We start from the raw sequence: 17,858 nt of genomic DNA on the forward strand, positions 1-17,858 counted from the left end.
CATGTGGAAGTCTCATGGGTTTTGTCACTGGAATGCCCTTGATTGTCTCCAAGCGCCAGGATTCAGTAGCTTCTTAAGTTTCACAGAGAGCAAAACCTTGTTGAATCTGCCGTAAGAGGCCATTGCAGATGACCAAGTCAGTAAGGAAACCCACAACTAGAGAAATAAACGATATAGGCATTTGAAAGTGCCAAGTGCCATTAAATAGCATCTGATCTAGCACCAATGAAGAGACTCCAGCGAGCTTTGGGTTAGGATACAGCATTAGCCATATATAAAGTGCATGGAAGGCTGGTGTAGCACACTACTAGAGAGGAAGGATAGTCCAGTGGTTAGAGCACTAGTCTATGATCTTTGAACACTTGGGTTGAGTTCCTTGCACCACCACAGATTTCCTGAGAGACCTTGTGCAACTGACTCTCTGAGCCTCAGCTCCCCCAACTGTGAAATGGGGATAATCCCATGGCCCTACCTCCCAGGCACGTTAGCGTGAGAGGTGCTCAGATGCTAAGTGCCATCGATACAAATTATGCAGTGCATGGTAATACATTTGCGAAAGAGATGAAGTCGTAATGAGACCACACTGTTCTCTCTTTACTGGGCAGTGGTATGAGGGCACCTGCCTAGGAGATTGACTGCATTTGGGAGAAGAGCCAAGGAAGCACTGGTGGGTTCTGCTACAGGGTAACTGACCCAAGACCCTTCAGGGGCCACAGATTAAGACAACAGCCAGGCTAATTAAGAAGAGTTTAGACAATTTGTATTTCACCATTATTTAATTTATGCTTCGGCTTTAGAGTCAACCATGGCTCTGTTTATTTCACCCTCCCTCCCCCAACTGGTCACAAAACAAGTGTCACTACCCCCACCTAGTGTCATCCATCCAGCGGCAGCAGCTGAGCCTGGAAAATGGGCTTCGTGCGCTTCTCATTAAATACAGACATTTATTAAAGGAAACAGTACTGAAAAGCATCAGTGATGACAGGGTAGCGCTCCAGTTTTTGGATAAACTAGCATGGAAGGGCAGCGGGAGGGGGGGGTCAGAGTGGGACTGGAGGCAGTAACGAAGCACACCCTGTATGTAGCCAACCACCCAGCCCAAGTGCACTGGGACACCATGCGGCCCAGCACCAGCACAGTTCATCTTTGCTAACCCAGGGAGAAGTTTCCAGATGCACAAGTGTGATGGGAGAAGCTGTTTAATCAGTGTGAAATATATGAGCTGAAGGGGCCCATCTCCCTGCTTCAGAGACAGCTGATCATAAACCAGACAGGCCATTAGGGTGCTTAGAGCAATATGTACTGACACCGTATGCTGCCATTGGCTCAGACTGCGCCACCGGGCTCAGGAGAGCAATGCCAGGCATTCATTATTCAATCTTTAACTGACATCCCTGCCTAGCCAGAGAGGAAGTACAGCATAGGCAGCAGCAGGGCAAGCTTCCTCCTTTATTGTTGACCCAACCCCAGCCCACATCTGTGCAGGAGATAGCAGTTTGGTCTCCATCCATTATTCAAGCCTTCGCTTCAGCGCATGGCCCACAACATACTGAACAGCCGCCAGAAGGTAAACACGGTCTGTCGCAGGCTGTCTCAGAACGAGGGACCCCAAGGAGAATGCCTCTGTCTTCCCATTATTAACACGCTCTTAAAGCTTCAAAAATCGGTGTTAAAGGAGGCACTTTCCACTTCGGTTCATGGATGGAATCATTTTAATTTACTGAGGACTTAAAAAGAACTTATATTTGCTTCTTTAAAACAAGATCTCAGCCAGTAACGCAGCAGTGTAATTTCAAAAGCCCAGCTCTACCTGGTCCAAATACCATGCTTAAGAGCTTAATTGTTATTTCTCTTTATCATGAGATCCAGTCTCCTAGTTACAAGATAATTAAACGTTGGATTACTTGTTAACTTAAAGAGTCGAATGGCCAAGTTAATATACAGGAACCATATAGGATAGTATCTGGCATGCTTTTACTAACTGGATAGTTATTGTCCTTGGGCACTAGAAGATAAGGAATAAACTAAGATTTGGTATTTCTCTGTGCACTTTTTGGTCCATTCTCCAAGATCACGATTTGGACACTGAAGGGATGGTCAGCAGTTCCTCTTTCACGCAAAATCTACCCGCCCCCCCCTTGTGGGTTAAAAAAAAAAAAAAAAGAGGTAATACTGTGCCAAATGTGGAGAATCACCTTCTGGCAGTCATATCGTGAGAGGAGAATTTAGAAACCCCAAGGGTCTGAAGCAAGGTGGGGCTGTAAGAGTTGCTAGCTAACCCATGCCCTCCCCTTCTTGTGCCTTCCTCAGCAAACGCATGCACACTGACCCAGAACTGTCAGCGGCATGTTACTCTGTTAGTTCATCTTTACAACAGTTTCCTGGCGAGGAACACATGGATTCCGGTAGCAAGCCAGATGGAGGCAAGTCTGCGTCTCTGTGCTTACACAAGGAAAACTCCAGCCTCAAAAATCCTATTCCTTGCATGTAATCCCCAAGTGCCAATGGTTTTAAAAAGGGGCCTTCACTACTTAAAAGAGCAAACAGAAAGTTTGGGACTGAAAAAATAAGTGTTGCTGATGGCCCAATTCCACCACCCCTCCTTGGGCTGAAGAGGTACCTTAAATATGCAAACAGAGCGGTTTTCACAGCAAAGCACTGCTCAACTTAAGTGGGCAGAATTAGCCCTTATGCACCACACTGGAGATCAGACTCTGCATCAGCCTGAGCAGTGTCATTAAAACCGATCAGTTTCCTCTGAGCCAGGCACCAGCATTCACTGAATGGAGCCGCTAGAACGACTAGTATTCCCAAAGATCACTCGAGGACTCTTACCAGTGAGCATTTGGTTCAGGCACTATCGCTGATCACTGGTGTTTTCCTCTAGAGCTTTATGGAGGTAAGAAATATTGGCATATAAAAAGTGCCCCCTGCAAAAGGGGTTCGTTTTCACAGTACAATTCACAGTACCCACAAGGCACTCAGATGGGATGGGGCTACAGGATGGGAAGCCCCATCTCATGCCATTAGGCACAAGGAAGGAAGGGCTGTACAGTGCAGGTCAGGAAAGGGAGACCATTGAAAGAGATGCAGCAGGTGGGGAAAAGAGGCAGATTTTGCTGACAGAGTTCAACAGGTGTCATTTGGGTGCTTTCAAGGCAAGCCCTGAAATGCCTCATTCTTGGGGCTTCAGTCCCATAAGGAAGGATCCAGCAGTTTCACCATGGAAGGATTCACTGAGGGCGAGAGGGAGAGGCACTGGTGAGGGCTGTTTGGCCACACAAGTCCCTGCACAGGGTCATCACCTCAGAGCACGGCCCACCACTAGAGGCCTTTCCCCAGCATGGAACAAAAGCACCAAAGTCTCCCACATTCCCAATTTGGTTTGAGTCTTTCCCATGTGAAGTGGCTGCTGGGCTCCCATGCCGGCAGCTGGACCTGGGGATTATGGCTTTTCAATGTGGGGTGACAGATCTGTCCCACGTTGGCTGGACCAAATGCAAACCAGGTCAGTTCAGCTCCACTCCTTCCCACATCCAGCAGTGATCAACCAGGGCAGTTCCCCCCCGTGTCCCCAAAATAACAGCACCTGCCCAGTGCCCTGCACCAGCGCTAAGGGACAGACTGTGGCTCTGAGGCAGGCCTAGCCCTGAGTGAACATCCTGCATGGCTTTAGACAGCAGAGAAGAGGATTGGGAGCACTTAACGGCAATGTCCGCCCCTCTCCGCTGCACCCTGATTTGAAGCCACTTTCCCAGTCACTGAGAAAATCCAGCTGGTGCCAACTTTCCATGTTAAAACCTCTGCCCCATCCTGCCCTGTCTCCAGGCTGTGGGATCAGTGCAAAACCTGGTCCAGGTCATACTTCTCGCAGAACTTGCTGGTGAAGGGCAGGCAGGTGAGATACTCGATCCAGTGCCAGTTGATGGGGTAGACGTAGAGCCAGATCACCAGGGAGGCAAAGAGACCCACAAAGACCAGCAGGGAGACAATGATCATGGCCCGCTTGCGGTACTTGTCCCCGGTGCCAAAGGTGATGTAGGGGAGGAAGGCAAAGGACAGCAGGAGGCCGCTGAGAAAGCCGAAGATGTGGGCGATATTATCAATCCAAGGCAGGAGGCCGCACAGAAACAGAAAGAGGACGATCCCAAAGAGGTTTAGAAAAGCCTTCCAGGGCTTCTCTAGGATCTGCCAGCTTTGAAAGAGCTCCACGAAGAGGCAGGCCAGCAAGCCAAACTGGGATCCAGCAGGGCCAACCTGAGGGAGATAAAGATGGGAGTTACAGTGAGTCCCACTCAAACTTAGTTCAGTTACAGGAGTAAAAACATGGTCCAGTGATTAGGGCATCATGGGAATTAGGAGAACTGGGTTCTATTCCCTGTCCGCCACTGACTTGCTGGATGACCTTGGGCAAGTCACTGCCCTCCTGGTGCCTCTCTTTCTACTCAAAGGCTTTGTCTGCTAGCCTGTACACAGAGGGCTGGGACTAGGTAAACCCCGTCATGGACTCATTCAACTATTTTGACACGTGCTGTCCTTCGTTTAAATCCTGGCGAGGTGAAACAGCAATAAGCTGCTCCCCTGTGACCTGGGCTCTGTCTCGTCACTTGCTTTTGCTTTACCGCTAGAGGCGCCAAGTTAAAGACAAATATCCAGCTCGAGCCAATGGCACTCCAGACGCTTTCGGTGCATCCAGCTAGCACAGCCATCAGCTTTCCCAAGACGCGACTAATTTATCACAGGCAGCAAACAGCCACCGGAGGGCGAGTTGGAATCTGTTCTGGCTCCTGATTCATCCAAGGGCAGAACCTGTTACCGGTGCAGGTGGGTGAGACAGGAAGAGACCCAGCAAAGGGGACTGACCAGCAATGCTCCCCCTACTCCCTGCACACCAGAGGGGCAGGGATGACAGAGGTGAAGCAGAGGGACAGCGAGGACAGGGAAGGAAGAATGAACTGGACACTGTTTCCTAGCTGGAAAGGCTCCCATTGGCGGCTTGGGACAAGAGCCCTGGTGCCCAGGGCTGCTCAGACCTGCTGGGAAGCGGCCATAGAAAAGGAGAGTTCAGTACTTTGGTTTCCAGAGAAGTCAGTACTTTTGGTGTCTCAGCAGCCATCCCGCCCCACAGGCTAACTCAAACAAATCAAAGGGATTACGTGTGTGTGATCTAATGCAAAGCCCATCAGAATTCTGCTGACAGATTAGCCATCTGCCTGGTGCGTAAACCCGCAGGGTGCATGCATGCTCACGTGCGGGTACATGAGATGGCGTGGCACGTGCAAACCCTGCACATGAGACAGAGAAGTGGATTACGGCCAGGCTGCACCCCCAGTAACGAGGACACATGGGTCAGCCACAACTCAGACTGAAAACTTTTTTGGACTCTCTCTCTTTGCTCAGGCTACTGTACCTAGGACTCCTGGATTATGACTGAGGAGAGAAATCAGGGCCCGATCCCCACTAGCAAGGAGTCTGGAGAAAGATTAAGATTTATGCAGTTTAGCTGAACTATGCCCTTTGCTTACCTTCGACTAGTCTACAGTCAATGTCAACTCAGGTTACAAAAAGGAACCAGTTCTAAGCCATACCCCTAGTTGTTCACACAGTGGGCGACTGTCCCTATTTAATACATATCACCATAGGTTTGCTCCAATGCAGTTCAGAGCTCAGGAAGCCCCCCCACTCCCGACTGCCATGAGTAGAAGGAATAAACTCCCCTGCATTGGAGGGGCTGCTGCACCTGGAAAGTCAGTGCCGAAGCAGATAGCTACAGAACATCCTTAAAAAATCATCATCCTACAACTGTAATCGCCTCCTTCAGCACCTAGCACACTGGGGAACCAATCCTGAACTGGGGTACTGAGCACTAAGCACTAGAGTTTGAGATGCCAAGCACCCCCAGCTCTCACTGGGCTGTAAAAGCCCAGCCTGCAGGACACGGCTCAGAGGGATGCTGCTGTCTCTTCTCCCCTTTACCCAGTGTGGGGCTTGGAGCCTAGAAAGCGTGGGTTTTTTTTTTTTTTTATCTGATCTCTACAATCAATCACCCCTTTCCTGCGACAAAATGAGCAGACAGCTCCAGGGAAGGTGCCTCTGAGTGAGCAAAAGGCTGTGCAGTGGGGAGACACTCCCCCCCGCAAGGTCAGGGAGTGTGGGGTGGAAGCAGCAAGGAGGAAGAATGAGTGAAAGGCAGCAGCTGCCTTGCAGACTGGGGTCACCTATAAATCCCTCCAAAACCTCCCTTCTCAGCTCAGGAACTAGAGCAATTGGTTTAAGAAGTCGAGAAAGCTGGACCGCTACCACTGATTTTCTCCCCTACCTCTCTCCATCCTGCTGTGGTGGTTAATCCCATTATCCATTTCCTTTGCATCACAGGCTACCGAGCCCACATTCTGGGTCTGGGTCAGGAGCCCGGGGGCCAAGTTGCTTGTTACAAGGAACCGACAGAGGTGCCCTCTCAGCTATTCCCCCGGTGGTGTGACGAGCAGCATCAGGCACAGAAAGGGCAAAGGGTACCAGGGAAAACAGCTGCTGGCTGAATGCCCACGACAGAGAATGTTAAATGAGCTCAGGCCACCAACCCGAGAGCAGCCCGGCATCACACACTGTACGGAGGGCAGAATGGACCAGCGTACGGGGGACCTGCCATGCAGAACCACCAGGCAGTTCCTGCACATTAAGCCATGGCTGGGTCTCTGGGTTACTCCACGTGCTTCGGACTCAGAGCCTTGAGCAGGGGGGCCAAGCCCTTTTCACCCTCACAGCCGGTCCCCAGAGAAGGGGCAGCCTGAGGCCCATCAGCAGGGCAGGGCAGGGCAGGGCAGCTGGTGCTGTTGGAGCCTGTGCTGTACCTGTTCTGGGAATAGCTAGAGGGCTTCAGCCCACAGGGACGTCAAACCAGCACCTTGCAACTGCACTAAACAACGCTGTTAACGTCAGTCCCCCACGAGGCCCTAGATCTCTGGCTGATGGCGAGAGTGCCTGAAAGCTGGCAGGGCTAAAGAGCGACAACGGCAAACACCCCACCCCTGGGTCTCAGAGCACCCTTACCTCTGCCCGGTATGGAAGGAAGATGGCACTGGCCAGGTTGCCAGTGATGCCGCTGAGGATGAAGATGATCGAGATCCTATGCCAGCCTGCCAGCTTCTCCAAATCCCTGAGGATTGTCATCTGGAAGATCACTGATACCAGGCAGTGAACTATCCTATGGAAATATACACACAGATGCTTAGTCTGCAACCCTCTGCACCTATCCCGTTCCCTCTCACCCCACTCCATCGCCCACTCACAGTGGGGATTAGAGCTACTCGGGCTTCATCTAAATCAAAACCAAACTCATTTCCTACAAGAACTGTCCCGGCAGAGGAGTCTGGATTGGCAGCTACGGGAGGATGGGAAGAGACTGTTTGGGTGCAGGGACAGCTCATTTTCATTCTTGGAGGCTGGGTGGGGGAAATGCAGTTTCATGCTCTTCTTCATTAGCCCTTTACCCATAGCATCTGTCACGTCAGGGAGTAATGAGACTGGATCAACCAATGGGCATGCCACCGTCCAATGGCTAGTCGCATCCCTGGTCCGGGGCACTTCGTTTGATTGCATGAGCATCAGCGGGCTTGTCTGAGACATGCCTGCAGAGGGAGGCTCTTGGAAAAATGGAGGATCCCCTCCCCGCACCCACCCTGCTTCTTACCCGGCGTGAAGGAAAAGGGACAGCCAGAGTCTATAGAACTGATCGGGGATTTCTGGGTTCAGAAAGGGCAGGAGGCCACACACATCATCCAAGCAATGGACCTGAAAGGGAAGGGAAAGCGCTACAGGGTGCAACGAGCAGCGCTGGCTCACGGCCACATCCCAGAGGGACGAATGGAGGCTGGAGAGGGAGAGCACAGGTGACAGCCAACTCATAGCAAAGCACGTTCTCAGGCTATTTATCAGGTCCAGCAAAGCAGCCTCGACCTGCCCATGGCTCATTCATTGAAAACCCCACCATGAATGGGTCAGGTCAGAGGGGAGTGTGACTCCCACAGGTTAAGGGGCACAGCGCCAGGGCAGCGTGGGTGCCCAGCAGAGATACGGGGTGGGTGGACTTCTCTGGCGCCCAATCTTATACCCAGGAAGTGCATTTTTCTGCCTGGTAGGTGCTGATACACCATTGCAGGCTGCTTCAGGGCTGGATGCTGCTTTATTGATCAGGCTCATCATTCTCAGAGCATGCCCTCGTCCCTAGGATTGCTCTGCCTGGGACCAGCAAGGATCTACCCCTTTTTATTCCCAGCCACCACCGAGCGGTGTGCTGATCCAGCTCCTCAAGGCAGCTGCCAGACCGCCCCCCGATGGTGGTTTCATGGAGATACACCGCCAGCCTGGCCATTGGCCAACACGCAAAGCATTCAGCTCAGGGAAGCACAGACTGAGCATTAGGCCCCCCCGCACAGCATTTCTCTAGCCCAGCTGCCCCAGGCTCGGCTCACCTGCGAGCAGAGAGTTGCCTCCTCATGGAAGTAGCCGTGCATGAACTCGCAGTATTCCCGTGTGGTGATCTCACAGCTAGCTCAAAGGAGGACAAGGTGGGGTCACTTCATGCAGGGATCCCTTTCCCTTCCCCTGCGCGCTCAAAGCCCAGATCCTCATTTATTCTTCCCTCGGCCCAGGGACAAGATGGAGGAGTCTATCCAGGCTCAGTCTGGCCTAGCTGCTTAACTCCACACTGCATTTACAGGGTTTGGCTGAAACTTGCAGCTCCCAGCTTATTAATGCCCTGGGGCATTTTCTGCCTTTCACAAGAAGGGCTATCTGCCCATCACAACAGACCTACAGGGGCCTTAAGTCAATGACTGATGTCCCAGAAGGAAGCATCTTTTCCAAGAAAGATCCCAAGGAAGTTAACTGAAGAAGCAAACCCTCCTATGATAAGGCATAGCTTCAGGACACTGGTCTCCCAAGGGCACAGTAGTCCAGTAGCAGCTTCCATGCACATTCTACATCCCTCTGGGTACATGACGACAGAGTCAGGCATGCAAGGCCAGTGGGAATGAGCTTTACCCCACTGGGTCCAGAGCAGTTGTCTCAGATCAGCCCTTGGCTCTGTCCCCTCTCCTTTACCCGTATAACACAAGACTAATGCTATGAGTAGACTAGGGATCTTAACCACTGGCATGGCAAGGTCCAGTCGCATCAGGAATGCTGCCTGGAGGAGCATGGGTGCAGCTTACCTGCCTTTGGTACCGATACAGCACGGTCTCCCTTTGATCTCACAGTCCAGGTGCAAAAAGCCTGTGTGGTTGTTTTTGGCTTGATAGGTGCAAATCTAAAAGGAAAAGTAAAGAACTGGTTATAGGACGGGAGACATGCACATATGGCAGCTGAGTGCACAAGTGCAGATGGATAGCGGGCAAGGGGGAGTTCCACCACCCAGACCCATCACGCTGGGGTATGTTACATCCACACTGGCACTTCTCTGATCACAGGGGTTCCCCAGCTTGGTCCAAAAGCAGCCTTTTATTTCTCTGTCTTTCTAGGCCAGGAGGCCTCTCCCAGAACGCTATGGGCATTTCTGGCCATGAACGGGAAGGGAAACAGCAAAATATTCCCAGGAGACTCCTTACCGGCCACTTGGTAATGTCATCTGGCCAGACGTGAGGCGGGGTGGAGGCTGGCTCCTCGCACGTCCTGTGGGGGTGGAGCAATCAGTGAGGAAGGGTTCTGCTGGTGCAGCCTTTGTCTGGGACCCTCTGACAGCGAAACCCTCTGGGCTGTCTGTCCTGGACGAGCACTCACAGGGGTCTGGGTAGCTTCTCTCTCCTCCCACCTCAGTGCAGAGTCCCCAGTTCATTCTCTTTGGTCTCTGAGGGCCAGACTTTACTATGGACCATGCCCGGGCTGACTGCGGCAGTACAAGGAAGGGGACTGTGTGCGCTCCCTAACACAGACAGTTTAATGTGCTCTTGGGTGGACCATGTCACATGCCCAGCGGCCCGGGTCACATGCACACAAATGTAAGCATCCAATGGGTAAATGCATTTCTCCTCTGTCTCACCCCATGAATTAAGACAGACAGACAGACATGGTTACAGCACAAGACTGGCAGTCAGGGCTTCTGGGTTCTACTTCTAGCTGATGCCGACTTTCTGTGAGAGCTCAGGTAAGTCGGTTTCAGTTCACTCAGTTTCTCCTTCCCTATCTTTAAAATGGAACACGTGTGTTTGGAAAAGTGCTGTGAGAGCCTCAGATGCAAGGTGCCATGGGCATGAACATTCTCCCTCAGTACAACCCTTTTATAGCAGAGCTGGAAATAGCAAAGCCAAGACCCACCCACCTCCACTCATGGTATATGGTTCCCAAGCCCCCCCCTGCAGACATGGAGACTTATCACGGCCTGCCTCCAATGCCTCGTTCCTATTCAACTACCCCTCCTGTTCCCTCCCCTTTCTCCGGCGCGGTGCCCATACCTGGGGTCCTGATGGCATACAGCCCCGGATGTTCGCTTCCAGCTGGAATTGCTGAGCATCGTTGGGGAGTTAGAATCTGGCCACTTTGTGAAAGTTGCTAACGTCTCCTGCAGTTCCAGAGAATGGGAATTTGGAGTGTGGGGTTTTTTAGTTGTTAAACAGATACATAGATTTGATGTGTTCAAACCAGCTCATTCGAACATGGGTCCATTCAGTCAGACCCCACAATTCCTCTCTGCACTTCCAAATATCCACCCGCTTGGGTGGAAGAGCCATCCTGGAATCATATATTGCCTCCTGGATGGCTGTTTTAGTGAGCTTCTTGTCCTGTGGGTGAGCTCCCCCTAATTCCCTTTGTAATTCTCTTTAATGTTGTGTAGCTATCACGACATTAAAGAGACTTACATTGGGAAAAACAATTGTATTAAAATCAATTTGTGTTATTTAGGATGTTCTCTAAAAAGTGAGCGAAAGCAATCAGGTGCAAGAAATCACCCCTAAGCATTGCACAAATCTTGGAATCTGTGGCAGCACACCCTAGTCATAATTCATATTATTTAAACGGAAGCGACAGTGTGTTGAATTTCTTGCATGTATCATTCATGACTTTGTTGTCAGCGTTTGACCCTGCTTAACACATTAGCTGTTATCCATCCAGTGGGCCCACTTGAAGAAAACATCTTCAAAGAGCAACTGAATTTGCCTCTCCTGGTGGCACAGCAATGTGACATGACACCCACATGTGCAGAGCCCTGCACACTGCCAGTTGCTGTGCAAGACCACCAGTAAACATTGTGCATCTATACGCACAATGTTTAAAGTCATCTCTGCTGCATGCAGCCAGGAAGAGCAGTACCAGAGGAAGAGCAGTACCAGGTGCAGAGTTGGTAGGAAGGACCACCTGCTGCTCTCTCATCATGTCTGGTGCAGCTAACATGGAAGATTCCATTAAAAGAGTAACCCATCACATGAATGGGTATAGGAATTAAGAAATAAGTGATGTGGGATAATAATTAGAAGCACAATTAGAGAGGATCTAAAGTGCCACATAGTAGGCAGATATTAATCTTGCTGTGATCATGGAAAGTGATTCAATATGATGTATATCCCATGAGCTGCATAAAGCAGGGGTATAAAAGATCCAGTCTAGTTTTAATTTTCAGGTTCATTGGGTCCCTGAGATGGTGTGAACTGAATCATGACTTACCATCTGATGGGCTCCTCTTATGTTTCCTTTGTGTCTAATGGTCTCTGTAGTGTTAATACGCAGAAGCATAAGAATAAGGTAAGCACAGTGGAATTCCAGCATTGTTCATATTTAAGAGTCTTAGCTTGCGGAGACCATTAGGCACAAAGAGAGATGGAAACTTAAGTGGAGCCATCAGAAGGGAGGTCCTGATTCCTAACGCTTGACTTATAACAAGTTAAAATGGTACATGAGACAAAGCCAGAGGTCAGCACCACTTTACACTTGAACCCCATCTTGCCTCACCACTCTCTTGGTTCTTCGCTAGCAGGTTTCTTTCCTGGTTCCTTCCCTGACCTAATCACAGCAAGTAGACAGTCTTCCCCCTCCCCCACATCGTACACACCCCAAAGTCCTGTCTGCATTAGTCTTGCAGCTGTCCTTGGGATTCCTGGAGGTTTTCTTGTCCCATAGCCGATAGGCAGCCTATCGCACTCACCGAACAGTCTTTTCGCTGAGTCTGGATGCAGCCCGAGTTGTCGTTTTGGATGCAGCAGCCCGAGTTACGCTCCTGCTCTCTCTCTTTTTGAATGCGCTTCTCAACCTGCTGGTCCTTGCGGATGCAAGGGGAGAACTTGGCTCCCAGGTGGATCAGGTCAATCTGAAACACAATACAATTCAATACAAGCCATCTTTTGTGCCATTAAAGTGCTGTGGGTTATACAGAAGCGGTGGTTTAAGGGAAAACTGGCGTACACTGCACCTTTGGGACAGAGGATCTGGGATTTCTGCGTGTAGCCAGTTTCAGAGGCTGGATATCACAGGGGAGTGCTTCCAAGGGACTTGGGTGCACCTGCTGTGATCCTGCAAGGCAGATGGGAGAGCGCTGGAGTGGCTGAAAGTCTGGTGGGGTGAGGAACTAACAGCCAGGCACGGCTAGGGGGTAACAAGGTGGCTCTCAGTCGGGGGTACCCCAAGAATAGTCACAGTCTATAGCACTCAGTGGGCTGAGCCACATCACAAAAAGTTACCAGCAACACAGATGGGGGTTGAAAGAGAGCCTAGAGACGGAACAGCATGGGGCTGCAACAGGTCAGGCCTGACCTGCTGGATAAAGCTGTGTGCAAGAGACGTTTGGACAGCAGCTGTTAGAACCTTGTTTCTCCTTCCCTCTGCACTAAAGGGTACGTTCCTCTCTGCTTCCTGCAGGGCAAAGGAGGAGAGGGAAAAAAAACCAGAACAAAACAACCTAGACATATCCCTTACCGAGCCTGGGCCAATCCAGAAGTTCTCCTGCTGGATGTACTTCACACTCTCATACACACCTTTGTTCCTCAGCACCTGCCAAGAGGGCACAACGTTTAAAAGTCACACAGTGTAATTCACAGCAAAAAGGACCCAAGGTTTAACAAGATGGATTTTTCCAACTGCCAGCCCTGCAAACTCGGCCTGGGATCCAAGAGTCAGGCTGGCTTCTCTTTGTCTCATAGAGCAGTGAAGGGCCTTAACGACATAGGAGCTTTCATTGTGTTGCCCAGGTATAATTTAGAGAATAACTTGGCCCACAGGGGAAGACCAGCTTCATTTCAAGTCTTTCTATGTACTTATGCAGCCTCACCTTATGATCTTGATTAGATTTGAGCCTCTCAGCACCCCTACAAGGTAGGGCAGTGCTACCTCATTTTACAGAAGGAGAAACAGGACGATCAAGTAACTTGCCCAAGGTCACACTGGAAGACAGTGGCAGGGCTGGGAATTTGACTCATGTTTCCCAAGTCCAGTCCAGTGCTTTATCCACTGGACCATCCTTGCTACTGAGATCCCAGGCTGGATTTCAGGGTGATCAGCGAGGGGGAAAAGACATTCCTGTTGCTCAGAAACTGAGCACGTTTGATATGGAGTCACAAAGACACTAAACATGGTAACCCCATCACTCCTGAGGCCATTTAAAACCGAAAGAAATCCAAGTCTGTCTGTACATGTTCAGTGGGAGGTAGTACAACGGCTGCTTTTTCCAGAGTGTGAGGTTAAGAGAAGAAAAAAAGATTACAGGAAAGAATAAATGTTGGCCATCTTCCCAGGAAGCTTAATTCCTGCCTTCCTTTCAGTGCCTGGGTACCTAGGAGAGAAAGGGAGCCACCTGGCTAACTGTATGCCTGGAGAGATGCTGGAGAATTAAGCCTGCATGGGATAATCCCCATTTTGCTGGCATTCAGCAGAGCTGGGGCGACAGACTTGCTTTAAATCAGCTACTGGAGTCCTGGCATTGGAGACAGGATTCCCCAGAGAGACAGGCAGTGCCAAAGGTACCATTAGCCCAAGGGACTCGATAGGCTAGACAGCACCAAGACCCCACAATAGGCACAGCCAGTATCGATTAAACTTACTAACTCTGTCGTCACGTGCTGGGCAAACCCGACTGGCGCGATGCCGTACGTGCAGATAACCAGCAGGGTGATGATGATATGGACAAAGGTGAGCCAATAGGTGAAATACGGCCTAGGGGAGGGGAAGGGAAACACAAACAAGGGTCACTCTTCACAGACTGAGCAGCTCCATCCCTGCCAACCTTCACTCGCATTAAACCAGCAGGCTGGAGATGCCCACATCCGACGCAGCAGGACATGGCAAATTAGGTCAGATGTAGGAGGGGCTCAGGACAGGGATATGTAGGTTGGGTTCGGAGGCGCCTTGGCGGAGCTGCTGTTGGGATTGCTTTAGTTAGTATTTCACAACCCCAGTGCAAGGCATATTTTGCATCCATAACCACTAAAATAGAAGTCAAGTCATCAGAGCCCTTTCCCTGACCACCCGCCGCTCCACGCAGCTCCTTGTCTGGGAGGATCTCTGCTCAGACGAGGGGCCCACGAAGGCACTGGAACTGAAGCGAATAGAGCCCCCCTGCTGCGTATGTTTGGAACCACTCAGCGTGGGCCACGCTAAACTGACAGGCCCCGACCCTGATCTCGCTCCCCTGGCGTCAATCAGGAGTAACTCCATACCAGTCAACATCAAGAACCAGGCCCAGCGTTTACATATGGGGCAGCATGAGGATCCAGTATCAGCCCAGCCCATTATAACCACACCCGCCCCAGCCAGCCAGAGCCTGGCCCTCACCTGTGACTGTCTGTGTTCTCCAGCTGAGACTGGACCGTGCTGCTGATGCTCCGGCGGTACGTCCTGTTCAGCCACTTGCCCACCACCCCCAGCCCGTAGTATCGCTTCTTGCGGTCAAAGGCGAAGTGCTTCACTTTGGAAGCAATCCGCTTGCCTCTCTTGGGGCCGGGGACTGCGGACACCGAGAACCCGACACCTTCCTTCCTGCAGCGAGAAGCATTTAATTCAATTCCCTTCAAAGAGGTGGAGTTAAATGCTTTACTCCCTTTCGAGCATGGCCTCATCACTGCATGGCCAGTATTGCCTGAAGTGAAAGGAGTTGCCAGGGAAAGGGATGGGGACAAGTCCTTTCTGGATATCTAACCCAACTCCAGCCCCCCAGCACCATTCAGTGCAATGGGTCAGCTCAGAAGCTATCTAGGACAGCACATGTCAAGTCTGAGGCACTGGGCAAATCTCTGTGGCACAGCCCCGAGCCAGAATCAATACTCACAGAACAGGCTGTTCCACCTCAGAGGATCGGGCGCCGTCCAGGTGAGAAAGCCCTTGGAAGTAAGCAGCTGAGAGGGGTGGCGATTCGAACACGTCATCCGGCATGGAATACATTTCCTCGTGCGCATCTATCTGTGAGGGACACAGCAGAGACACGTGCGTGATGGACTAGTTCAGACAGATAAGTGATCCAGATGGCGTCCCAACCAACCTTACTCCTGGCTCAGACCTGGCTTCAGGACAGGGTCTTGTGAGACAATGTGGGATGATCAACCATTAATTCAATGGAGAGATTTATGCTTAGCGCGGCATTGTGGTATCTGATCATTGATTCACCGAGCACCAACAGAGTTCCTGTCCCATTTGTAAGACCATGGCTTTCCCTGCCCAAAGAACTCACAGCATATCTGGGTTCTGCAGTGCTGGAGATGCTCTATTAAAATAATTTTTATTACAGTTATGTCTAAGAACCAGCGGAGATTGAGGCTCCTTTGGGCTAGGTGCTGCACAAAAAGTCCCAGCCTTGCAGAGCTTACAATCTAAATCAGACTGAAGGCCTGGGCCACACTTAAAGCTTAGGCTGTCTTCGCTACCCCATTCAGGGATATGAAAGTCTAGATCCTTGAGCGCCATAACGATGCTGACCTAGCCCCTGGAGCAGATGCAGCTAGGCTGATGGAGGAATTCTCTTGGCGTCGTCTGCATGACAAGGTTGAGCCAGCATAGCTACATCGCCAGAGCTACGCTGCTATAGTCCCCGCAGTGTAGATGTGGCTAAGCGCTGCTGCTGTGGGATAGGATGTACGTAGGGAGAAACCGGTGACAATAATTAAGGTGTATTTTCCACTTTGCTTGTGAATAGAGACTGTAGCCTCTGGGCCCCTTACTACTCAAAACTGAACTCGCTCCCAGCATATTAAGCAACCCTCCCACCCCAAAACGGTGAAAAGCAACAAGTTTAACAGAGCGAGATTGGGATGGCAGGGGAATTATTTGGTGTTGGGCGATAGAAGGCAAGGTCAACGTCTCAAGCAGTAAAAGCTCTCTAGGGCACGGGACCTGTAAGATAACAGCCTGGGATGCCATGCACCAGTGTCAGAAAGATTTAAAATAAAAGGGGGAAGAGAGGGAAAATTTACACTGGGTTTAAAACAATCAAAATATCAGCACTAGGGAAGCGAAGCCCCAGTTTCCATCAACATGCTCAGAGTGGAGTCTCAACAGGGCCAGCCTGGGGTCTCACAGAATGCATCACCAGCCACAGGGGTTCCAAGACCTGGTGACTCAGCCCCAAGGGAAAAGCCACAGGGGAAAGGGGGTGAAGCTAGGATATCATGGAACCATGCTTGCCTTACTGAAGAATGAGGAGTCCAGTGTATCTGCAGCATCCACCATGTCCTCATCCAGGAAGCTGGGATACAGGAAGCTCCGCTTGTTGCCTCTGTGTTTCGATGGCGAGGGCTCCAAAACTGAACGTCCCTTTCATTGAGGAAAAGGCAAAACACTGGGTGATGAAATGCACTAGTAAAGCTGTACTTTGCCCTACTATAGTGGGGGACCAGCAGGCCATTTTGGGGCTGAACATCAAGTTGATTAACCTGCATGGCCGGGAATCTGCACACAGATTTCCCAAAGAAGGAATCCGTCAGCATTTCAGATCTCTGTTGTGGAAGTTTGCAAAGTGTTGCATGCACCTCCACCAGCACCCAGCAGTACATAAGCATTGGATCAAATATTATAACATATTATAACACTAAGTTATTAGAACACTCAGTAAAAAGGCAAGTGCAGCCATCAAACTCCAGCCTTGAGCTAAACACAACGCTTGTCCTGCCCACACTAGAATTCAGTGTCAGGGTCAGAGAAATGTGGGGCTGGAATGGACCTCCAAGGTCAGCAGGTCCAGCCACCTGTGCTGAAGCAGCACCAAGCAAACCTAGACCATCCCTGACCGGTGTTTGTCCAATCTGTTCTTGAAAGCCTCCAGTGATGGGGATTCCACAACCTCCCTTGGAAGTCTGTTCCGGAGCTTAACTGCCCTTAGAGTTAGAAAGTTGCCCCCCTAACATCTGACGTAAACCTCCCTTGCTGCAGATTAAATGTACATTAACATGTTAAAACATAGCTCAAAAAGCCAGTGTTGCCAAACTCGATGGTTAGGGCCGATCAAAATCTGGCCTTTCCATCCTGTAGAAAATTGAGAGAGATTCTGAAATCTGGTTTTGTCCCAAATCGGGCCCAAAAAAGTCAAAATCTCCAAATTTGTGAGACACAAAACAGTGGGTGTCTATGAGGTTTTGACTACAATACTAAATTCAAAGTCTAAACATTTTGGCCTTCTCAAAATGTAACGTTCTTCATCATTTCCCCAGGTCAGTGAAATCAATACATTCCGATAACGTGTTTTGATTTTGTCATATCAGCATGGTCTGATGGAAAACGGTTTTGTCAGAAAATTTTCAACCACCTCTGCCTACAAGGTGAGCCACATCTGGTTCATACAGCCTGTGAAACCAGGTTATTCTCTAGTGCAGAGCAGGCCTGTTAATGGGCCCCAGCAGCAACACCAGCCATGACAAGGGTTTCATGCAACGTTTGCAATGAAATCTGAAAAC

The 17,858-nt window shown here is 50.5% G+C and overlaps 1 protein-coding gene across 3 annotated transcripts in view; it reads right to left on the reverse strand.

Annotated features, from left to right (window-relative positions):
• Nucleotides 1-757: 757 nt before the first annotated feature.
• Nucleotides 758-17,858, reverse strand: part of RHBDF2 (rhomboid 5 homolog 2) — an 83,455-nt gene continuing 66,354 nt past the window's right edge. For all 3 annotated transcript variants that reach the window (XM_084647069.1, XM_084647070.1, XM_084647068.1), the window contains exons 6-18: nt 16,594-16,722; nt 15,245-15,375; nt 14,752-14,955; nt 14,022-14,133; nt 12,901-12,975; nt 12,134-12,295; nt 10,449-10,555; nt 9,606-9,669; nt 9,213-9,307; nt 8,472-8,547; nt 7,691-7,791; nt 7,051-7,204; nt 758-4,257 (exon numbers count right to left, since the gene is read on the reverse strand). In XM_084647069.1, coding sequence (XP_084503195.1) covers nt 3,838-4,257; nt 7,051-7,204; nt 7,691-7,791; nt 8,472-8,547; nt 9,213-9,307; nt 9,606-9,669; nt 10,449-10,555; nt 12,134-12,295; nt 12,901-12,975; nt 14,022-14,133; nt 14,752-14,955; nt 15,245-15,375; nt 16,594-16,722 — 1,830 coding nt within the window. In that variant the 3' untranslated portion in view covers nt 758-3,837. The remainder of the gene's footprint in view (nt 4,258-7,050; nt 7,205-7,690; nt 7,792-8,471; nt 8,548-9,212; nt 9,308-9,605; nt 9,670-10,448; nt 10,556-12,133; nt 12,296-12,900; nt 12,976-14,021; nt 14,134-14,751; nt 14,956-15,244; nt 15,376-16,593; nt 16,723-17,858) is intronic.

This window comes from Lepidochelys olivacea (genome assembly GCF_965140295.1).
Source record: "Lepidochelys olivacea isolate rLepOli2 genome assembly, chromosome: 14".
NCBI classification, from domain to species: domain Eukaryota; kingdom Metazoa; phylum Chordata; order Testudines; family Cheloniidae; genus Lepidochelys; species Lepidochelys olivacea.